Raw genomic sequence first — 24788 nt, 5'->3', positions numbered from 1 at the left:
GAACTATTTCAGTGTTTTCATCGTCTACTTTAAAGTTACATAAATAATCTAGTCATTATGGGTTTTTTTTGGTTTTTTTAATGTTTAACTGTAAACCTGCCTTTGCATTTTTCCTAGATTTTCTTCAGTAATTGTTCCAAGTCTTTGCTGTTTTCTGTTAGTAGTATTGTGCTATGGGCATATTTTAAATTGTTGCTGTTCCTTCCTTTAATTTTCACACCTCCTTTCTCAGAGTCTAATCCTGCTTTACAGACACAGAAACACAGACATCCATTGACTAGTTGTGTTTAGATGTATCAAGTGAAGCGTTAGGACTTGTGTGAGGACAGTGTGGGCTGGTGATCATTTTCAATGGGAGCTTGTTATAGAAGTAACAGGAAATGTTGCTAGCTATAAATCATAGCTTTTCCCCAGAAATACTTGATTTTGCTTTTAACCCAAGACTTAAATAGCAGTGGCTTAAAATATTTGGAATTGTATTGTTCAGCTTCTCATAGAGCACACATGTAACTCCTCAGAGGAGAAAAGACACTTCTCCTGGATTTTAAGGTGTTCTGACAAACAATTTGCTCTTCATGTCTGAGGGCATTAGACTTTAGGCAGAGCTTGGAAAAGTTTCACTTTGGGGCTACAAGATCCTCCAAACAGCATGGCAGCACTTACACAGTGGTCATGCTAGCTGGTGGTTCTGGAAGCTGTAGTCCAAAAATAACTTTCCCAAGCTCTGAATTTATGATTGGAGGATATAAATTACTTTTAATATGCTTCTTTCTCCCCACAGTCTTCCAGCTGGTGCTATATGCTCCATAGTGTGGTTTGTGATTCTTGTGTGTGCATCAGCAAAAGTAGCAAAGTATGGAGGTTTAGCTTTTTATTTGCACATGGAGGTAATATTGACAAATAATACACTCTCCTTCTGGCTTCCTTTGTTAAATATTTGTTAAATATTCAGCATATAGTCCGGGACAAATAGGAAGTTCACTTTCTGGCTTCCTTTTCTACACATTTAGGCATTGTTGCTTCATATTCAGAGGTTTTGTTCATGAAGAAGGCCTAAAGCAAGATACAGTACGTGTCTCTGTTGGACTTTGTTACAAACTTTTGAGGACCAAAGTCTCAGATGTAGAAATGAACTAGATCCAATCTACCAAGTCATGCCACTGTGTAGTGTTCAATTCAGTATACAGGATAGGGTTGTTTGCAGGGTTTGGGATATGGGATTGTGGTTCTTGGCCTTTGATTTGCAGTGATGAGCAAAAATAATACATCCTGTTTATCTTGGCAGTCTAGAATGAAAAGGCCTCTAGCAATAGTTCATGCCCAATACTTGTATTGCAAGTAATCCAGTGACCTGAATACATGCACTAAATGTTTGGAACTAGGACAGACTGTATAGCCTGATAAAAGACTAGTTTCTCTTACCAGTCAAACGAGTTATTTACAGCTGGGCTTAGTTTCTTTCATACATCAGATTGAGTGTTGCTTGGTGGTTATTAATTGTGTTCTGAATCATGAAATCAAATAACTATTTTGTTGTTTGTTTACATTTGGTTTGGATTAAGTTCTGGTTTAAGCCAGTAGAAGCTTGGTAGGTAGGTCAATACTTCCCAAGAGACTGATTTCATTGTGAGGAAACCTAAATGGTCTAGTTATGATGTTGACTTGATTATGAGGATACTACAGTCAGCTCTCCTTATCAACTGATTTTTTATCCACAGATTCAAGCATCCACAGCTTGAAAATACTTTTAAAATATACAAATTCCCATGGCAATCCTTGATTTTGCCCTTTTATACAAGGGACACCATTTTTTTGTGCCATTATATTTAATAGGACTTGAGCATCCACGAATTTTTGTATCCACGGGGGGTGCTGAAACCAAACCACAGCAGATACCAAGGGCCCACTGTACTTTGATAAGTAATTTGCTAGATCATGGGGTTACTAGTGGAGTGATGGTGAACCTCTTGGAGACCAAGTGCCCAAACTCTAAAGTATTCCTACACTGGCTGTCACCTGATGCCAGGGGTGGGACTTCTGCCTTCTGGGGGTCAGACTTCCCTGGAGAGAGCTGAAGGCCCAGGAGGGTATGGGGGAGAAGAGGAGGAACAGATGCGCACCTGTTCCTTCCCTTCTCCCCCATACCCTCCTGGGCCTTCAGCTGCATCTCCATAGACAGCTTAAGGTCAGGATGGCCAAGAAGAGGAGGAACAGGTGCATTGCCCTCCACATGCCTTCAAAAATGGCTTTGTGTGCCATCTCTGGCATGCGTGGCAGAGATTTGCCACCACAGTACTAGTGCACCGTGGCTAGACTGAAAAGTATATAGGAAATTCAAACTAATCAAGGAAAGAACACATTGATTCTGGATTATTGTTTAGAATACATTATATGTGAATAGACTCTTCAGTTTAAAGAACATAGACATATTCTTGCTTAACTTGCCCACAGTGCACACCACATTGCCAGATCTCTTCCCCTAGCTGCTTCATTCTGTGGAGACCGACAGACCTGACTATCTTGTGTAGGAATAGATTGTTCCTACACAAGAGTTGGACTCATGCTATCCTCCTCTAGATATTGTTGGGCTGCACTTCCCAGTAGCCGTAGCCAGTAATTAGTGCTGGGACTTGCAGTCCCAACAGCATGCACAGAATTTGCATGCTCTGCTTAATTCAGAGCTTCAAAAACATGCTTTTTTGGTCTACAGCTCCAATAGGGACGTAGCCAGGATTTTGGGAAGGGGGGGTCCAGACTAAGTGCCAGCATTATAATGAGGCTTGGATGTGGTGGCGCGGCGGCACACACCATTCATTTTATCTAATGGAAGGGGGGTCCGGACCCCCCCCCCCCCTTGGCTACTTCCCTGGCTCCAGGGATTCTTCAATTGTAGCTAGCTTGGACTATAGTCAAACAAAGTCTAAGGTTTTTGACTTATTAATACTTGGTGTAATATATTCTGCCCCTTGGTTTGGAAAAAAAAAAGGAAGAAAATGTGGTGGTTAAATTATGGAAAATGGGGGCCTCAATAAAGTATGGAAGCACTGTTCTGTCTCCTCACAGTTTAACCAGGTGCCCTATTGTGGATAGGTTGTTGCTGTTGCTGTTCTCAGATCTCAGACCCTGTTCCCTCTTTTCCAGTCCTCAGAGTGAGGAGATGAATCTTAGGACAAGAATGTTACCTTGAAATGTGTGTGGGTGCATATGGTACCACAACAAACTACACTTCCTAGAATTCCATGGTATGGAGCCATGGCAGTTAAAGCTGTGTCAAACTGGATTATTTCTGCAGTGCAGATGCAGGCTTTCTCATTTGTTAGATCAGTTGTTTTATACATTTAAATGACATATTCTGGAACTGTAGCTGATGCTTAAGGTATCATGCTTAATGATATTACCAAGGCCTACTCTTTGTAATATCAGCAGGACTGCCCCCTGCGATATCATATGGCATTTTCCCTATATCTCAGGTTTTATCCCTGAAATCTCAAGGCCTGGTATAGTCTTGATCTGGCAACCCCAGTCGAAGTGTTGAGGAGGGAAAGAAATGTTCAAATATTGGGTCCTTTTCTAGTTTGTGGGGGTGAAGGTAGATGTAATCCAGTTTAACTCTGGCTAGATTCCCTGGTTTGCATGAAGGCAGGTGGAGTAGGGATATACTGTGTAATGCTGAGCATTGGACTAATACGATAGAATACAAACAAGTTAACCATATTAAAGCAATGGTTTCTTTAATGGCCTTTTCAGTTAAAACCAGAACATTGTATGTAGGTAATAGTTACTGTATATCCAATGGAAGTTGCTAAAAATATGTATCCCCTGCAGCTGCAGTCTCTTACTTTTTGTGAGGTCCTTCTGAAGTGTGAGTGATTTCTTGCAGGATTTTGTAAGCCCTGTCATCCAAATGCTTTTCCTCTTGCAGGTGGTTAGACATATGTTTTATTACACCCATATTACTTCTTTCCTTGCTCATTGAGCTTTTAAAATGCCTGTCCGTGTCTCTAAATAGCAAGCCCCACTAATAGGAATATTGGAAGAACAGGCACCAACATGGCTGAGATTGGCAATCTTGTGTTATTGCTTTCTTGATGAATTTATGTTTTTGTGAATAGTGACTTAATGGTGCCAGGTATGCTTCAGTTTTAATGCTTCAGATACAGTTGTCCCAGCCACTGTAATTGGGATGGGGAACATCCAAGCCAAACTTAAGTCACTCTGGTTTCAGAACAAATCTGTACCTAAACCTATGCTGAGTCTTCTGATTAACTCATAGAACTGTGACCCTACATCCATTATTTGGAGGTTGATTACATTGAATAACATACCTCTAAGTAAACATGCTACAGTTTTAGATAGATTTACTTCTCTAACAGTCTCATTGAACTCTGGAAGGAGTGGAAATGATCTCCAAGTAAAAAATGCACAAGATTGGGTCTGTTGGCATATTTTTCTTCTTTTCTTGGCTTTGTGACAGGCCACCTGGAGATTTACTTGAATTATCAGGGCTGAGCCAGTCCCTGTTCTTTTATTATAAAAGCCAAAACCAGAATTCCTTATCCTTAAATCCTCTCCTGGCCCCCCTTTTCTTGGAGCAGTCAGACTTTTAACAAACAAAAGTTTTGCTTTTTAAGCAACTGGAGACTGGCTATTTCTTCCTTCTGACTGGAGGAATGAAACAGATCTGCCTCTAAACCATAATAGGAGGCATGAAGCTGGTAATACTGATGTTCTCTTTTTCTCTCCTGAACACTGAAAACAATAACACAACTTAATATCGCATGGTGCCCTTATTAAGGTTTTTATTCCCTTGTGCCCTTCTGGTTTAATCTTGAGTTTGAAAACAACCGCCATCACATTCTGGTGTCCATGGAAACCAGTTAATTAAAAGTAGTGGAAACCAATGCAGTCAGAAGGTGGTTCAAGAGTCAGTGGGGATGGGAAGAGAAAGCTGCATTTAACATGCATTGGAGTATTGTCAGTTTGTTTTTATTTTTTCTTCACTTGCATTGGACACAGATGCTTCCATTCTCATGCCACTTTCCCACAGGGATCCCCATCCTGATATTTTCAATAAAGTTTAGAAATTATTAACACCACAGGAGAATTCTACAGTTTGTAAATGCATTTTATAAGAACTTCAAATGAGTATAGTGCAGTTCTTTTGGGAAACTGTAGCATGGATGCCATCAGACTGTCTTGGTAAGAGCAGAGCTTGGAAAACTTGCTGTTTTGGACCATAGTTCTCAGAATCACCCAGCCAGTGATCACAGTTAGCCATTGTTGGTATGTAGTGCAGCCAAAAGTTAATCACTGGTCCTTCTGATAAACTCATTGGGTGACCTTGGACAAATCACACTCTCTCAGCCTCAGAGATTGGCAGTGGCAAATCCCCTCTGAAGAAATCTTGCCAAGAAAACCCTTAAGTTGGAAATGTCTGAAGGCACACAACAACAGCTGATTTCAGTGGAAGAGTTGAGGGGAAGAATCTCCTCCTTTTATGTTACCTTTTTTTTGGAGTTCAAAACAAATGACTTTTCCAAGCACTGCTGAAGTTACATTAACCATAATTCTTTTTTGCTCACTTCAGGTGGCTTACAGTTCCCCAAAAAGAATTCTTATTAAGAGAACAAAGCATATTGTAAGATTTTTTTAGAGCTCCTCCAGTGTGCTGTGAAGTGAAATCCTGCTATATAGCTTTAAAATATCCCTTACTTAAACAAGCATATGCTTCACACAAATGCAAAGTCATTTAATATGGCTGGCTTTTTGCTGGGCGATGTAATTAATATTGTTTTGAAAAGTGGGAAGGCTTTGTGCATGGAATGCTGTTTCAGGCTCTTCAGAAGTTTATCCTGGCAGGAATGCTGGAGTGTATGAAAAGACAAGTGTTCAAGACATTTGACACTGTACACTTTTGCTGGGTAGTGTGCTTGTTAAGAACTGCATTTAATTATGTTGGTGTATAGTGCTCCTAGAACACAGATCCACAGTGATTTTAGTGAATGCTTTACTATCAAAACTAAGAAATCTCCCTAACCAATAAATATTTTGTTCCTTGTATCACTTCCTCCCACCCCCAAGAATGTTGAAAACTTTCAATTTCTTATTATGGAGCTATTGGCATTCCCTTCCTCCTGGTTATAACTTTATTATATATTTATTATTCAGGTTTATTTAATTAGCTATTTTTATAGGTTGTCAGCACAGATACCAAAGTGATGGATATCAGCTAGAGCTTGGAAAAATTACTCTTCTAGAATACTAGTCGCAGAATCACAGTGGCCATGTTGGCTGGGGGATTTGGGGAATTGTAATTCGAAAACAACTAGACCACTGTGGTGTCTAATACAATATGGATGATAATGTCCCAGGTTAAAAAAAAAAGAAATCTAGATTGCTTTGCTCCAGAGTAGCATTTTATAGACAAAATAGCTAGTAAAGTTGAGTGTGTGTGCCTCAAATATGCATCATATATTCAGTAACATTACTTCTGAGGTTTTGTCAGTTGTATCCAAAATAAAAATAAAATTAAGGTTTTTGCAGCCCTTTTGGTTTTAAAATCAGTACTGAAATTGTCTTGCAAGATATAAGGATACAGTAAAGCCAGATTTCAGTCTTATTGATTTAAACTGGTATTGACTTCAATGGCTGTAAGGTTATGAAACAAAATGGGGAGCCACTTTCTCCAAATCTCCTAGACTCTCCTGAGTCTAAAATGGTCCAGCCCCCTCCCCCAAATGGGCAAGAATGTCTCACATGACCCCCTTGGAACAAAAAAATAGCAAACATTTATTGACACTTGGAGGACTCCAGAAATGGTGGAAATGCTTAGCACTACCTCCAGATGGCACCTTGGATGTCTGGGGGCCACAATAACAACTGTGAGGGCAACACTTTGCCCAACCTTGGCTTGGGAGAATGTATGATATTTCTCTGCCACTCATTAATAATGGCAATTTTGTGAAGTCACAGCATTAGGTATTGAACAAATGTCCTAACTATATAGATTTACATATGTTGCCTCTTCTTCAGTACACCAGCACTGTGCTGTAACACTGCCTTACTCTTACTTTTCTGTGGATCAAGATCAGTTACCTTCTATAGCTGAAGGAAACTGGGAGAAGAGTTGGCTTTTCCCACAATCTCTGATGTTGGTTTCATGGTGATTGTTTTACTCACTGTGAGAGTCAAGGAGTGTGTGAAAAAAGAAGTATGTGCTCAGTAGGGAATCATGGCCTTTCCAAGCTCCCTTGTGGTTTGGCAGTGTTGTGCAGCCTGTGTTTGCTAAAAGCAAATTGGAATGACCCTTTGTGGCCTTCCCCAACCAGATGTTTTGGACTTCAACTCCCAGCAGCCCTAGCAAGTATGATAATTAGTCAAGAAGGCTAGGAGTTTTGATTCCAAACCATCTGGAAGTCCAGCCTCTTGGACTGATTTTACTAGGGTTCTGCATGAGCCTGTGCTTTTTAGTTGAGTTTTGTTAAAAAGTCTGCCCAGAGAGGATTAGGTATGGGGGGAGTCCTTTTATGGGCACTCTTTCAGCCAACTTTTCCCCCTCAGAAGCCAGGCAATCATGACGTAGTGAGAAGCTAGTGGTGTCTGGATTTTTTTTAATGGATGAATTGTAAATTTACCACCTGCCTTCCATAGCCCCTTCCCTCTCTCCCTCAGGCTACCAGGCATAGCAGCACTGTGTGGTTTTTTTTAGTTAATGGGTATTAAGTGCAGTTTTGAATAATTGTAGGAGGCTGGATAGAAGCCCCATCTTTCTGTAACGGAGAGCAAGCACTTGGGTTTCAGCCAGGAAGGAAATCAGACTGGGTTTGGGGGGCCTGCATATTTCTTTTCTGCCAAAAGGTAACTTTGCATGCTCTGTTCCTTTCAATTTCATTGAATGTGTGAGAGTTTATGTGCATTCCGTGTTGTGGTATAGCTGCACTAAACAGAATCCTGGAAGTCACTGTGCTCTTTTAAAGAAGTACTATGAAGGCCGGGGGGTGGGATGCTTGTAAGTTTAGTGGTATGGTGGTAGAAATGTCTGAAGGGTCAAGCTAAACTTGAGTGTTAGCATTCCTTCCCTTTCAGAGCTGGAAAAGTTAGCTTTCCAGAGTACTGCTCACAGAATTCCTTAGCTAGCATGGCTGTTGGCCATTCTGTCTGTGGGATTCTGGCAATCTTAATCCTAAAAAAGTAACTTTTCCAAATTCTGAATTCTCTTTTATGCCTTCCCCCTTCTTCCAATGCTCTTACTCACTATCTTAATGCTATTTCTATGCACCTGCACCCTCTAGTTAGTTTTGGATTACTAGTCCTTTGAAATAAGAGCCAGTGTGACATAATGGTTTAAATGTTAGACTACAACTCCAGAGACCAGGGTTCGATTCCTTGCTCTGACATGAAACCCTTTGGGTGACCTTGGACAGGTTACATGCACTCAGGCTCAGGAGAAGGTAATGGCAAACCTACTTTGAATAAACCTTGCCAAGAAAACCCCTTGATAGATTCGCCTTAGGGTTGTCATAAGTCAGAAATGAGGCAGACAACACACACATATGTACACTCTTTTGAATTATTCCTGTGTTTTTAAAATCTCAATCATGAAAGGTAAATGCAGATACCAAATTTTTAAATCATTCTAATGCTCAATTCTGATAGTAAAATTTAGACGTCCTTATTGAAAACATTCCAGTTCTTTGTGTGAGCTTTGGGAAAGGAGCTGGTCATGTAGGATATATATATAGACTTGCTTACAAATCTTTGTTATTTTTAAGTCAATAGCATAAATAAATAAATAAATAAATAAATAAATAAATAAATAAATAAATAAATAAATCATTGCTGTATTTACATATAGTGCTTGTGCTTAAATCCAGTTTGGTCTTTGGGAATTAAGTGCTATATTAAACACACTACTTTAAAACAAACAAAAAACCAAAGTACAAACCACTTTTGGCTGAACTCCTAAGCATACTTACTGGAAACAAGACTCATTTATGGATGGTGGAGACTTTCTTCCAATCAAGCATGCACAGGATTCAGCTGCAGGCTGCCTTGGGACCAAGGCAACTGACATCAGCCAAGTTAAATGTTTGTGGACCTTATAGTGAGATGGCATTCCTATGCACATTTGTTGGGGCGGGGGAGTCCCATTGAAATTGGTACCATATTCATTGGGCAATGCATGAAGAACTAGGGCTCAACATTTTGAGAATGCTGTTGTTTAGGGAAAAAAAGAATGCCATAGATAGATCAATTTGTATACATATTTAAGTTGGGGAGTATCATCTGAATTATTTTAAAGCAAGGTGGGTAACTTCTAGGAGTCATTTTTGCCCTAATACCTCCCTCCTCCCCAAAAAAGTATTCCAAAGGCAAATTGTGTCCCTAGCAGTGTGCTTTATAAATGTAATCCATGTGGGCTTTTTTTGTCCCCAAAGGACCTATTCATAGAAACAGGAAGGGACCAGCCCTAGTGAAGGGAACAAGATGTGCATACCAGAGGTTTCTGGGGGCATAGATTGCCTTTTCTGGGTCCTATATCGAAAGAAAGGTGGGATAAAATTAATTAACCTTTTTATTTTTCCTCTCCTATAGTTGTGGTGATCAAATGTGGCCCACAGGAACTTGGGGGGGGGGTACATGGGGGGCGGATTGCATGTGGCCTGTAGTCTGCATTTTGCCCACCTTGGTATTAAAAGGGGAGTCTTTCCACTTTCATCCCTGTGAATGTTATGTCAAAAGCTAATGTTCCTTCCCTTGCTTCTCTGTTTAGGCGATTGCCAGCTGCAGACACCATGTCGCATCCAGAAGTGCACCACAGACTTTGTATCACTGACTTCTCACCTAAACTCTGCCATTGATGGCTTTGATTTGGAGTTCTGCAAAGCCCTGCGTGCCTATTCTGCTTGCACAACTCGCAATTCCAAAGTTTGCCGTGGAAACCTGGTCTATCATTCTGCTGTGCTGGGGATCAGTGACCTCATGAGCCAGAGGAATTGCTCCAAGGATGGTCCAACATCCTCAACTAACCCTGAAGTGATACATGACCCATGTAATTACAGCGGACGGCAGGGAGCCAGAGAACATCGTGGAGGAGAGCAAACTCCTCCTACTTACTTTTTCTGTGGCTTATTTGGAGATCCCCATTTACGAACCTTTAAGGATCACTTTCAGACATGCAAAGTGGAAGGGGCCTGGCCTCTCATAGACAACAACTACTTATCAGTGCAGGTGACAAACGTGCCTGTAGTTGCAGGATCCAGTGCTACTGCAACAAATAAGGTGGGTAAGGTCCCTCGTGCTCATCCCTCTCCCCTAATTTCTAAAGTGAGTGTGGAATTCATAAGTACAGAAGTATTGTCAAGGTGGATTTTTAATGTTGCTTTTAAGAATGGTAGCACTCATGGAATGTGGTCCATGGTTGGTGAGATGCACTTGAGTCTCATATCTGTAAAGCATGGTTGACCAACTTTTGCATAGCATCTTCTGGCTCTTTTGAAACAGTTGATGCCAAACTACTGCTGCTTCCCTAAGTGAACTAATAGGGTTTCTATTTTATTGGTGAAGAAATGTTGCTATTATGCTTTAGAGCCTGTTGCTTAATTCTGATTTTCTCATGTTGGAGTGCGAAGATGGTGGGCACGGCAAAGATTCAGGCACTTTGGCCACTGCTTACCACATCATCCACTGGCACAACATGGAGTAGGATCAAAAATGCATTTCTAGGGGATACAAAGACAGTAGGATCAAAAAATGTCAGAAGCTGTAAAGTGGTGACTGGACAAAATAAGTCAATGTGCTTTATGTTGTTATGGGTAGATACACAGAAGTGCAGATACTTTCAAGTATGTACTCTTGTGTTGTAAATCTGAAAACAGATTGGGCAATCTAAGTCTTTTTTGCTTTTTTTTATTAGAGTAGACAATACTGATATCAGTATCATGAGTGGGCTAGATGTCATTACTTAATTTCTGTGAGCCTAAGGCCTCAGAACCAGCACTGAGAGCCAATATGGAGTTGTGATTGAAGGATTAAATGAGGACTTTGGAGAAGAGGGTTAAAATTTCCATTTGTTCATGGAACTCACTGGGTGACACTGAGTCAGTCACTGTCACTGAACCAAACCTATGCCTGAGAGTTGTTCTTAGGAAGAAATGAGGTAGCTTATTAGAGGATATAAACCTAAATAAAAATATATCTATATCATCATAATTGATATATTTTTATTTAGGTTTATATCCTCTAGACTCTCAACTTTTATTTTGTTTCATTAAAATATTTATATCTCATCATATATTGGAGGATCTCCAGATAGCATACAGTAATGCTGAAATAGACTCTGAAATTCCCCTCCCAGGGGGTCCAGAATGGCCCCTCGCTTTTCTTTTTCTGTTGGGAGCCACACCTTTTTAATATAGAAACATGCTTGTAATACAGAAGGTTTTTAAAGAACAGGCTGAAGGGGACTGTATTTGTTAAACTGCCTGTTTTCAATAGCTTTTCCGTTTTTAAATTGCATTTTGTTTTTTTAACTAGAGATTCAAAGTGTTTTAATATTATGACTGGTTTAGTTTTATTTTAATGTTCACTTTTCGTATGTTTTTAACAATGGCCCTGTACAGATGGGCCAAAAAGCACATACTCAGTACATGCTAGGGTTGCCTGGGAGCGTCCTTTTCAGAGGCTCCCTAACCCTAGTACGTACTCAGTACATCAAAATGGCAGCGCCCTGTCTACATGGGCACCACCATTTTGACGTAACTGTCACATCCAAACGGTGCGGTGCGGCCATTATGTACTGGCACCCTTTCAGCAGCGCCAAAAGAGCTCCAAAACGGACCTCCTTTCGCACAGTGTATCACTGGCACGGCCTTTACATGACCGTGCCAGCGATACTGAAGAGAAAGGGGCCGAGCGGCCCTTTTCTCTGTCTCTCTGCCACTGTCGGGGTGTCCTTGGGGCATGAATCCCCAAGGACACCCCTTTCCAGGAGTTTTGCCGCTTCCCTGAGGCCTGGAAAGGCAGCGGATCGGGGCATCTGGGGCTGCTGCTGTGGCAGCTCAGGCCCCGATCCGTCGGGGAAAGGGGCGGGTACAGGCCACCCCAAAGGGCCGGTCTGTAGCCTGCCAATATTGCTCTTTTGAACTGTGAGTCCAACTTTGGGAAGAAGACAGGATAGAAATCATCATTAACAGCTGTGAAGAATCTGTGCCTTGTTTTAAATTGACAGGTCCTAAAGGAATAGGCAAAGTCCCATCATTTAATTTTGTGAAGAAATGATATTATTTGAATTTGCACTCTAAAGCCTGTGCTTTAATGGCAGGATCCTTCTGAACCAAGCAGTGGTAGATCTTTCACTGAATCTCCTGTTAATCCTATGAATCAATTAATGGGAGTTGCCAGTTACAACTAATTTAAATCCTATTGGTCTCAATAGGTCCATTCCACGTAAGATTAATATTGGATTTAGTATATTAACTTGGATCTGTTTGTCTAAGTTATTCCTGTCATTAGATGTTCAAAACCCAGGGATATCTTGTTTAAACAGTAGCTCAGGGGTAGGCAACCTGCAGCCCGCGGGCCGGATGCAGCCTGGTGAGGCCTTGGGACCGGCCCCAGCCCGGTCCTGCCGCCAATTGCCACCGGGGCCTTTGGCCTCTCGCGCGCAGGGGCAATTGTCTATAGAAGCCTCAGAAACATGCATTTATATTAACATTTTTTTAAAAAATCAGCAAATTTTTTCGCGTGCCCTCCACTTTTTTTAAAAAAAAGTGTCCACCATTTGAAAATTTTGTCCTACATTTGTCCCGGTTTATTTATGTATTTAATTTTTTAAAAAATTATTTAATTATTTATTTTTTGGCTTTGGCCCCCCAGTTGTCTGAGGGACAGCAACCCGGCCCCTGGCTCAAAAAGGTTGCCTACCCCTGCAGTAGCTCATACTAGATACTATAACTTGAAGACTAAAGTAACTAAGTGCTGATCTTTCAAAGAATTTAGAACACAGAAAGTGAAGACATTATGCAGTATGCCAAAATGTGCAGTTTGATAAATTTATGCACATAGATTTCACAGGAAGGTGAAGAAGATGGGTTTTCATTGAGACATTTGAGATGTGGCCAACTATGTGCATAAATTGGAATATAAATACATTGCAAAATGCTGTGTTTACAAAAGAGCATATTGTTGAGCCGCACTCCAGAGAGATAGGATTGGCTCTAGCTTCATGATGATCATACACCTCTTATTTACTGTTGCATTAATGAGTCCTTCTGTATCGACGTTTCTATAAAGCTTGTCCAACCCACAAACAACATCGTTGGTTCTTCAAGATTCCATGGTATGTTTTTATGTATAATATTTCTTTAAAATAATAATAATAAAATAATAAAAAAATTATTTGTATACCGCCCTTCTTTCAATCAGGGCGGTGAACAGCATCTATCAAAGACAATACAACACAGTGCAAATATTCAACACAATAGATACAATTAAAATCACAGTTAAAACCAATTCTGGCCAGCATAACTACTGCTGTCGGAGGGGGGAGACTAGCTGGAGCCTGAATCTGGGAATGCACACTTAAACAAGAAGGTTTTTAATTCCTTCTTGAAATGGGTTAGGGAGGTGGCCGAGCGGAGCTCTCCGGGCAGCGAGTTCCAGAGGGTCGGGGCCGAGATGGTAAAGGTCCTCCTGGCTGTGGAGGCCAATCTAGCTCCAGAGACCCTCAGTAGTTGCTGCCCAGAAGTTCTGAGTGTGCGGGGCGGATTGTATGGGGAGAGGCGGTCCTCTAGGTATCCTGGGCCCAAGCCATTTAGGGCTTTATAGGTTATAACCACCTTGTATTGCGCCCGGAAGCAAATAGGCAGCCAGTGCAGATCTTAAAGCACTGGTGTTATATGGCTGGTCCTGGATATGCCAGTGACCAGTCTGGCTGCCATGTTTTGTACCAATTGTAGCTTCCGGGTTTGGTACAAGGGTTGCCCCATGTAGAGCGCATTGCAGAAATCCAATCGAGAGGTTACCAGAGCATGTACTACCGTTTCAAGGTCCCTCTGGCCCAGGTAGGGATGCAGCTGGCGTATCAGCCGAAGCTGGTAACAGGTGCTCCTGACTGTCGCATCCACCTGAGATGTAAGGTGAAGCGACGAGTCAAGGAGCACCCCCAGGCTGCGTACAGAGTCCTTCACGGGAAGCGTGACCCCGTTCAGGACTGGTGGAACCACCGCCATCCCTGGACCAGGAGAACCTATCACGAGTACCTCCGTTTTCTCTGGATTCAGACTGAGTCGGTTTTCCCTCATCCAGCTTGCATATTATATTTTTATGTATAATGTTTTGTTTTGTTTTTTAAAAAAGATGCTATACATATGTTTTTGCTCCATATGGAATTTGGAGCTTTTGAGGACCTGGAAGAAAAGAAGAGAGATATTTGCCTTTTTCAAAAGGAAAAACAGATAACCTACCAAAAGTCTGTTTTCTAGACATAACATCTTTTTTTAAATAAACCTCCTAATTTTATATATTTCAGTCTAGCAAGATCCTTTCCCCTACATCTGGTGAATGAACAGAAAGGTTTGAACAAATGAGCTGTCAGATAACTGAGGTGGACGCTATTCAGCGTGTTGGGTTCTCTTAAATGGTGTCTTAAAGTTGAATTTCTTTCTCAACCTGGCCCACAAATCTTGTAAAAAGTGCTGTGTTCACCACCCTTCCTTTTAACAACAGCAGCAGCAATGAGAAAAATACAATTATCGATGTTAAGAAATGATTGATCCAAACTGTCTTTCTGTATCCACATGGAGGTTACAGTAGGCAGAAGCAACTAATGGGTATGTGTGTGTACGTATGTGTATGTGTATAGAGGCTTTCATTATAGGATGTCTGAAAGAGGTTTCTTGGCAGTGGTGATTCTGTTGGAAGCTTTGCAGACCTTGAGGTTTTGCTTCCACTGCCAGGCAGTAATGCTTTTATCAGAACACCTTTGTGGGAATTCATGCACCATTCTGGCTGTCATGGCAGCTGCACATGGCATATGTTGGAAAACAATGCATTAGTTGAAGCCTGTGATTTCTGTGCTGAAGTGTTTCTTTTTAAAAAGATGTGAGATGGGAAATTCATTGCCTTCTAGGATTATTTTGTCAGTTCTATGCAATGTTTCATCCACTTATACAGAAGGCTTTTTAAACAATGAAACCAAAGTTTTAGTAACTACATTGATTATTCTTCCTAGTAAGTAGTAAGAGTAATACCTAGCAAGTGACAATTTTATTTTATATGTACTTTTATATACAGTGTTATACACACTAATACAAACTAATTCCCTTGAGAGTCTGCTCAATTGTCATTTGATTCAAAACACTTTTCTTTAGGAAAGCGAAAACAACCACCAGCAAGACAATTTGGGGGTGGGGGGAGGACAATAACTCCCATTTTCTTTTAATATAATGTTCCCAGATGACAGTGTAATTTACTGCATCCATATGTTTTCCTGAAGCCATAGAACATGCAGAATGTGGGGCAGATATGTTTCCCATGTGAAGAGTCCCTCAAATCCAGTGCCTTTATATTATTGGTTCTATGGAGGTTTTTGAAAAACATTTATCTATCAAGGGAATGAATCTACAGTAGTGTTAGCGAGCCAGTGCTGTGTAGTCATTAGTGTTGGACAGGGACTTAGGATATGCAGATTTAAGTCCCCACTGAGCCATGAACCTTACTGAATGATTTGGACACATTCCCCTCATTCACCCATTCAGTATAGTTATATCAGAGTTGTAGTGAGAAGAACCAGTGGAGGAAAAGAACCATATATATTTCCTTCAACTGGTTGGAAGAAAGGTGGGTTGTAAATAGAACATAGTTATGCCAGTGATGCTTAAGTTTAATGGAGGACCTGGTGTGGGCTCTGCAATAAAGTTGTAGTGATCTCTGAATCTCTTTCCCATTGTAGTAGTGATTTTTTTGTTGTTTGCAGTAGGCTTTTGGTGACACCGGAGTGGGCCTCTAAGGCAGTTCTTCATTTTATCTTATTTAGCTGCCCCGATTGCATTTTGTAGAGAGGTGGGATATAAATAAATTTTATTTATCATTATTATTATTATCATCTGAAGGAGTAATTCAAGTATTGTTGTTGTGTACCTTCATGTCATTTGTGACTTATGGTGCTCCTAAGGTGAAAATAGTACAGGATTTTATTCACAATATTTGTTCAGACGGACAGCCTTCCTCTGGGGATGACAGAATGTGATTTGCCCAAGGTCACCCATTGGTTTCTGTGGCTGAGCAGGAATTTGAACCTTGGTCTCCAGAATCCTACTCCAACACCCAAACCACTACACCATCCTGGCTCTGTATAGGCCCCTGTAATGTTTATGAGCCATGCTTCATTCTGTAGTAATCTATTCTTTGACACCCTTCACTGTGACAGGGAATCAAAAGCAAGCTTTTTTAATAGTCTAGAACAGTGATGGTGAACCTATGACACGCGTGCCGGAGGTGGCACTCAGAACTCTCTCTGTGGGCACATTTGCCGTTGCCCCAGCACAGAGTTTGCCAGAGTTTGTTACTAGAAAGCCAGAGGGACATGGCACTTTGCAATAAATAAGTGGGTTTTGGGTTGCAGTTTGGGCACTCAGCTGCTAAAAGGTTCACCATCACTGGTCTAGAAAATGACTTTGGTTGGATTGCTTATCGGCTAGGTGTACTTGACTTCCTTTCATTATGAATGCAGAGGTCAGTTTCCAGATCTTTTGCATGCTCCCCTCCAAATAGGAGTACTCTGAAGCAAGAGCAACAGCATAGGCAACAAATATGACTTTTTCTCATGCTCTTGCTCTTCTTGAGTGGCTTTTTCTTGCTGGCTCTTACATGTTTTCATTAACCATTTTCATGTCTTTTGGACAGAAGTGTGTGTGTGTGTGTGTATATATTAATTACATTGATGAGAATGGTGTATCAGTCTATGTATATAGTTTTCCATCAGCAGAAGATCAACAGTAGGTTCTTCCCCTTCTCCCCCTCATACCTACTTACAGTTAACTACCCACTCCTTTCACTTTCCTAATCTCTACTTCTACCTACCCCCATACTCCTATCTTCTCCCTCCTCCTTCTCATACAACTCTTCTCTGACCTTCTTCACTTACTTCTTTCTTTCTTCTCCTCTCTTCTCTTTACCAAACTTCCTCTGAGTCTTCTTCTTATATACATTTTTCTAATCTAATCCTTCTTCTACTACTATTCTCATCTTCTTCACAAAAACACTAAAAACACAAACTTCCACCACCCTTAATTTGTAAAGCTTATTACTCTCTTGCAATTCCAATATCTTCTACTCATTAACTAATACCTTTAAAATATGAATTCTAGAAGATAAGTATTCTCCCCAAAATCAACATCATTACACAGAATAGTCATTTCCAACTGCCAAAAAAAAAAAAAAAGTGACTACAGAAAGGGTAAGTGGATTTCTTCTAACATGTTATCCCATAAAACGAAATAATTATCTCATTACTCTCTAACAAATTTTCCCAGGAACAAATTAGTGGTCTCAAATAATTATGTCACCCCATTTCTTCTTGATAAATTCTAAGTATATATATTTTTGCTCTGTTGGGCATGTTGCTAGAAGTGCCTAAGTGTGCTTCGCTCCTATGGGCATATGGCAAACTGTTATCAATACACTAGTTTCTCTCTTTTGGTGAGTGCTGTGTAGTTGCTCTTTCTTATATAGGAAAGATAGCCATATCTCTGATATAGTGGGTTCTTATTTTTCACTGGATCCCACATGCCCTTGGAATTGTGTTTACCCATCTTTGCCTACAGATACAAAGTGTAGGCTTCTATATGTAATTGGATTCCAAATCCATAAACCTGTGATGGCATAACAAATGCTGAGGGATTATAGGTGTTAACAATCAAGGAGTGTCTGGAGGGCTACAAGTTGTCTGCCTGTGCTATAGCTGATAGGCATACCAGATTTCAGTCTGCCAGATTTGAATCAAGGTTAATTTTAGGAGACAAAACAGAACATCATGGCAGTTAAGCCTGCACTGGATATACATGTCTTCTTTTATTAAGTTGAGAAAATGCCATTTGTGAAGATCAGAGTTTTGCATGAGGCTTATACCCATTTGCTATATCATTGTACTGTCTCTCCTGTTCTTCCTTCTCAACATGCCCATTACTGTCTGGATTATTTGGTTTAGGGCTGTAGCATCTGTGCCACCAGAAATAAGGTTATCATGATATTGTCAGGCTACTAGGGTTGTTTGGGGTACACTCGTGTAATTACATCTTAGTGACCAGGAATGAAGAGGATGGGTTTCCTAGAATGAACTGTAAAGCTTGGAGGAAGAACCTCCTTCAGTCTGTAGACTATAGGTTGCTTCTCTCATAGTGTGTCTTATGCAGACATGCACTATTCCTTTTATGGTGTTTTTGAAGTTTGGTGTCTGTTGCACTAATACGTCTTAATATTTAAATCTTTAAAAAAATGTAGACTGACTGCACTGGGTCAAGTGGTTCCAGTTTCCTGGTTTTCAAATGTACAATATTATACAGCTATTGTGGGATGCAGTAGGTGGTTGCAATGACTCTTTTTTCTTTGAATTAAAAACTCCCATCTTCAACATAGATAATACAGTGTGCCCGCATCATACGCAGGTGTGCTTTACACGGCTTTCAGCATACGCTGAAGGCCATGTGAGGGGGAAGGGGTGGAACGTCCCATAGGGATGAATGGTGTGTGCGCCCATCGCCACGCCACCGCATGCACATTTAAAGGGGGCTCGAGCATACGCATTATTTGTTTTACGTGGGGGGTCCAGAACGGATCCCCCGCATAAACAAAGGACGCACTATAGTTATATAACAGATCTTAGTTGGAAAATGTACAAATTGGGGTTTCTGCCTCAAGGTGAAATGACCTGCTTGTGTTGTTGTTGTTGTTGTTATTATTATTATTATTATTATTATTAACCTTTATTTATAAAGCGCTGTAAATTTACACAGTGCTGTACATACAATCTTTTTAATTGGACGGTTCCCTGCCCTCAGGCTTACAATCTAGAAAGACACAACACAAAGGGAGTGGTGGTGGGGAAGGGGCCTCTCTAGTAGGATAATACATATAAAATACATAGCAATACAGGAAATGATTCAATAAAACAGGCAACAAAAGAACATCAAATAGCAAGTGGCAATTATGCAATGCCTGGGAATGCTGCCCTGAACAGGATGGTCTTCAACTCCGTTTTGAAGCTGGTTAAAGAGGTGATGGCCCTCACTCGCGGGGGAAGAAGGTTCCAGGAGTGAGGGGCAGCGAGTGAAAAGGGGCGAATCCGAGATGGGGCAGAGGAAATCCTGGGCTGAGACAGCAGACCTTGACTACCAGAATGGAGGGCCCTAGTGGGAAGGTGAGGAGAAATAAGGTCTGATAAGTAAGGAGAGGCCAGTTAGCAAATGCCATTGGTTGTAAATAGCGGGACACCAACATATTGGCTTCAGGAGCAGTTATCCAGCTTGCAGTACAATCTTAAGTATGTCTGCTTGGAAGTCAGTCAAACTGAATTTCATGTGAACAGCTGCCATGTGGGGGTATCTGGGACTACAGTCTTGATAACCCAGTTTGATTGTTTGTTGATTTCAGCAGACATAGAATGCGGCATCCATCATGCGGCAGCGTGTGGCATCATGCCAGCCTGGGGGTGGAGCCGGGGCATGCGTCATGTTGACGCCATGCTCCAACTCCGCCCCCAGGCTGGCCTTTCCCACCGCTTTGCACAGCCCCTTAGAAAACTATGTAGCAACTACTGACATGGTTAGGATTTGTAACGTAATAGACGAGGGTTATTAATTACTTCATAATATTTTGGAGGGTTGTTGCGGGAAGTGACGTCTGTTTTTGTATTTTTAGGTCCTTTATTTTTTTTTAAAAAAGCAATGCATTCCTAATGAATGATGTCACTTGTGGAAAGGGAATTACTTGAAGGAAAAGCAGTGTCAATGCAAGAACTTTTAAAATAGTGAGCCCTTTCACACTACGCAAATATAGCACTTTGATTCCACTGTAGCTGCCATGTTTATCCCGTAGAGTCCTGGATTTGCAGCTGTGGGAGAAGTGCACTGTGCTCTGGGTTTTGGTTCCAGGATGATCCCCCTCCCCGAATAACAAAATCTGTGGACACTGAAGTCCCATTAAATACAATGGAGTAGTATATAAAAGGCAAAATCAAGGTTTGCTTTTTGGAATTTATATATTTTTAAAAGTATTTTCAAGCTGTAGATGGTTGAATCTATGGATAAAGAATCATGGACACAGAGGGCTGATTGTATTTAGAATTATCAGCCAGAGAGCCTTAATAATAATGCTTCACCAAAATAACATACCCTGGGATCCCCCAAAATGCAGCCATGGAATTTGAAGTGGGATCCTAGTGTTATGTTCAGGTATTGTGAAAGGGCCCCATGTTTCGTTGCTCTTTTCGTAGGATACTGTGTATCAAGCTGCTCTCCCTTCTTTCTCATTGCCAGTTGTTACTGGCTACAGCTAACGCTGTGAACTGGGAAGGCTTCCTTTGAAGAAGATCTGTTGATGATTGCTTTAAGCTTAGAGGACGGCCCTGAGTTAGGGTGTGCAGAAATGCATTAGTTGTTCATTTACAGCCCCTGATCCTGTGAATTGCAGTGTGTGTAAAGTACTGGTTTTACCAGTTGATCTAACTGGGTCTGATGTACCTTATCCTTTCGCATGTTAAAACCAAATTATGTTTGTTCCTTTGTCACCCTCTAGGACTCCGGCTTTATTTCACTGACCATTCTGTGAGGTTGGGACAACATTCACTTCTGATGAATATCTGCAGTTTCCTTTTCCCCCTTAGTGAAGAAACATACTTTTTTTTATTTGTTTGTGTTTTGACTGTGAGTAGCCTCTGAATGAGGTTATGATGAAACTCAGAACTGGACAGGTTTCAGATTTGCTGGGTCTACTTCATAAGATCCTGAGAGCTACCAACCAAGCACAAAAAGCATGCTCATGGAATTAGAGCTCCCAGGAATTTCATTTAAGGAGCAGAAAACCCTTTACTTCCACCCCTCCTGGCAGCTTTCTCTGTGCAACAATATTTGGGGGTGGGTGGGTTGTTTTTGTTATAATCTGGATCCATGAAGAGATCAACACATTTTATTCATAATTAAAAGTTCCATGAAGTACCACTGGTTCTTTCCTCAAAGACCAATAGGGGAGGACCATGACAGGTGATAAGAATGTGGTTGATCAGAGGTGTCAGAATGTTGTTGTTGTTTTAAAGGATTAGTTAGACATAGGTTTATTGGTGGCTGACATTTAATAATCATTTGAAAGAACAATTGTCTTAAGGAAGTGGAATTCAGAGGTGAGAAGAACTATGTAGGGAGCTTCATAGCTGGTGACTGAGAAAAGCAGAAAAACATAAGGTTATGGTGAAGTTTTAAGAATGCTGCAGAAATCCTCAAGCAGAAGTCTGTCCAGAGTGAACTTCAGTAATGGTCTTTGAAACATCTGAGTCATCCTGGAGTCATGAAGCAGAGGAAGGTTGCTGTATAGCATCTGTTCCTGGTTGTGAGTGACTTGTTGGAGTGAAGATTAGATAAATCTGGTTTGAGGGAAAAGCTATTATGAGTTTAATTAGCTGCGGAAGTCTCCCCGGCACATTAGAAACTGTAACTAAGCATATTCAACTTACTGACTGTACGTTTAAGCAAACTTCCTCTGTAATTTGAAAAGCAAAATTATATTCCTTATGTAAATTATTCTCCTGATTAACATCTTGATTTGTGCTCCAATTACAAGTTTGTGTCTCATAGTAGTGGCAATCCCATGGGTATGCATAGGAATTGAGCTACTGAGTTTTTATAAATGATGCTTATTTTTTCAGCTGATGCAGTGGGTGTATTGGCAGGAGGGCATCAGCATCTTCCTGTGCCACAGAAACTTTGCAATTGCAGGCAGTGTCTTTTCGTCTTCTGTTACTAAAGGAAGTGACAGGAATAGGGTTGCCATAAGCCAGGACCGCCAAACTGGGACAAATATAGGACAACATTTTCAAATGTAGGACACAGTTTTAATGAATGGAGGACACACGAAAAAAATGATGGTTTTTTAAAAATGTTAATATAAATGCATGTTTCTTAGGCATGATCCAAATGGAGGACATTTTGAAATTTGACAGAAGAGGACATGTCCTGGAAAAGGAGGAGGATGCCTGGTCACCTTGTCTCTGGTCCAAAATACACTGCAGAAATAAAACGTAGCTGGAATGAAATGCCCAGAGTTCCTCACCAAAGCTGCATCCATACTGAGGAAAGAATCCAGTTCGAGAGTGACTTAACTGTCCTGGGTTAGTGCTGGGGAATGCTGGGAATTGTAGTACACTGTGGCCCCAGAGCTATCTCTGACAGGGAGTCACATAACTAGGCTTGCCATATCCCGCCTGGGGGTGGGACTTTCCCGGTTTGGGGCGGGTCCGCACGGTCCCGCCCCAGTTTGGCCCCGCCCCCGGGATTGCCCCCACCCCTGGGCGAGATATGGCAAGCTAAGGGAGGCTTTCCCTCGCAGCTTGGGCCAAGGCCTGCAGGAAAAGCCTCCCTGAAGGGGAGGAGTCCCTCCTCGCTTGGGCTCCGCCCCGCCGAGGGCAGTGCCCAGGCCCAGAGGGAAAGCCTCCCTGAAGAGGAGGAGTCCCTCCCCGCTTGGGCTCCGCCCCCGCTGAGGGCGGTGCCCAGGCCCAGAGGGAAAGCCTCCCTGAAGGGGAGGAGTCTCTCCCTGCCTGGGCTCCGCCCCCTCTGAGGGCGGTGCCCAGGCCCAGAGGGAAAGCCTCCCTGAAGGGGAGGAGTCCCTCCCTGCCTGGGCTCCGCCCCCACCGAGGGCGGGGCCCAGGCCCAGAGGGAAAGCCTCGGAGGCTCCTATTCAAATGTAGGGCACAAAAAAATGTGTCCTACATTTGAAAATTTTGCCCTACATTTGTCCCGGTTTGGAGGTCCTGATGAATGGCAACCCTACACATAACCCTCCAAACGTAGTTGAACTGCAGTGCCCAGAATTCCTCACCAGGTGTTGCATCCACACTGAGGAAATGGTCCAGTTTGAGATGGCTCAGTGTTGGGGAATCCTGGGAATTGTAGTCTATTGTGGTCTCAGAGCCATCTCTGACAGAATAGTCTCAACATCTCCCAAACACTAGCATTCCCAGGATTCCCTAGCATTGAGTCTCAAAGTGGGTTGTTATCCCTGCAGTGTGTGAGAGAGATAGAAAGGCTAGGGACTGCATTCACTCATTAACTCACAAAAGGAGGATATCTGTGTCCAAAACACACTGCTTTGACTGCCAGGGCTCAGTGCTATGGAATCCTGGGAATTGTAGTTTATTGTGGCACCAGAGCTCTCTGACAGAGAAGGCCAAATGCCTCACAGACACCAGAATTCCAGAGCATTGAGCCCTGGCAGTCAAAGTTAGAAAAAATACACAGGGGCAAAATAAATATTGAAAATGGCCACGCACCTCCTCCTCCTCCTCCTCTTCCTCTTCCTCATCATCATCCTCGCCTCGATGCCAAAGGAAATGGCCCTCTCCCCTCTGCTGCCTTGCTGGGACCAAACAGAGGAGGAGCTCCTCTTCCTGAGTCTGGCAACCTCCTGTTGCCAACAAGCCTCGAAGATAATTCCCCAAACGTTTGGCCCAAAACTCACCAAATCCCCCCCATATCTCACCAAATATTCAGTCAAAATCCCTGAAAAGTCCCGGTAATGTTAATATGGCAATAAAATGTAGCCCTAATTGAATAAAAATAATTGGAACTTATTTCAACTCTCAAAATTACCATTAAAACCAACCACCAAAATCACACCAAAGGCTCTGAAAAGTACCCATTTTGGTGTGAAAGTCACCAGATTGGCAAAACCCAGGACAAACCTGAGTCAAGGAGGAAACCGTGCAGGGACGCCCCCTAGTGGTGAAAAACCGGGAATGTCCCGCCGCCAGGAGGGTTATGGCAACCCTAGACAGGAAAGGAGAAACTGGCACTTTCTACAGAATGGGTTACAGTGGCAAGTTCAATACTGCAAGGGGCCTTGCAGGAGGCACAGAAATTGATTTTGGGCTACATGTTGTCCAGCCCAGTAATAGCTCTGTAATAAATGCAGGTTGGGTAGCCTCATTGTTTTGTCATACTCCAAAAGACTTAGATCAGCAAGGTCTGAGGGGCTTAGGGGCAGTGAGGGGCTTAGAGCCAATGAAGTTTGACTGATAAGAATGGAAATTCAGACTTCCTCAAAGCCATTTTCTGTCACTCATCTATCTCTGGGTTCCTTACCAGCAAGGCTCTGAATGACTAAAATGATGACTGATGCTGGTTATATCTCTCCTGGAACCTCTGAAAAGTAAAAGGGAAATGCTATCATTTTCTTTAAATAAAAGTTGAATAATCAAGCAGATTTTGCTTTAGGGATGACATTTTCCTTTGTTCTCTTTATATTGATTTTACTTCCTTGATTTGGAAATGTGTTTCAGTGGAAATGTCTGGTTTCTTTATAATTTGGATTACCAGTTTTCCTACTCTTTACTCTTATTCAGAGTTCATGGGATCTTGTTCATGATCACATTTCCCTCCTACTTTGACTTGCTTATCTCCAGTTTTATTAAATTCAGTTTCCCCTTATTTTGCCTTGTCCTTTGACGTACCTGACATTCTTTAAATCCAGTTAATTGTTGTTAACTGTAGCTTCTGCCCTCTGAAATGCAGTTGGTACAGAAA

The 24788-nt window shown here is 41.7% G+C and overlaps 1 protein-coding gene across 1 annotated transcript in view; it reads left to right on the top strand.

Moving 5' to 3' along the window:
* Window positions 1-24788, top strand: part of RGMB (repulsive guidance molecule BMP co-receptor b) — a 58408-nt gene that overhangs the window by 13191 nt on the left and 20429 nt on the right. Inside the window, exon 4 of the mRNA XM_089492798.1 lies at window positions 9773-10281. Within this exon, the coding sequence (XP_089348924.1) occupies window positions 9773-10281 (509 nt within the window). The remainder of the gene's footprint in view (window positions 1-9772; window positions 10282-24788) is intronic.

The sequence above is a fragment of the Sceloporus occidentalis genome, unplaced genomic scaffold (assembly GCF_023333645.1).
Source record: "Sceloporus occidentalis isolate IW3139 unplaced genomic scaffold, rSceOcc1.0.p SCAF_1, whole genome shotgun sequence".
In the NCBI taxonomy this organism is placed as follows: domain Eukaryota; kingdom Metazoa; phylum Chordata; class Lepidosauria; order Squamata; family Phrynosomatidae; genus Sceloporus; species Sceloporus occidentalis.
This window is presented reverse-complemented; position numbering and strand designations above follow the sequence as displayed.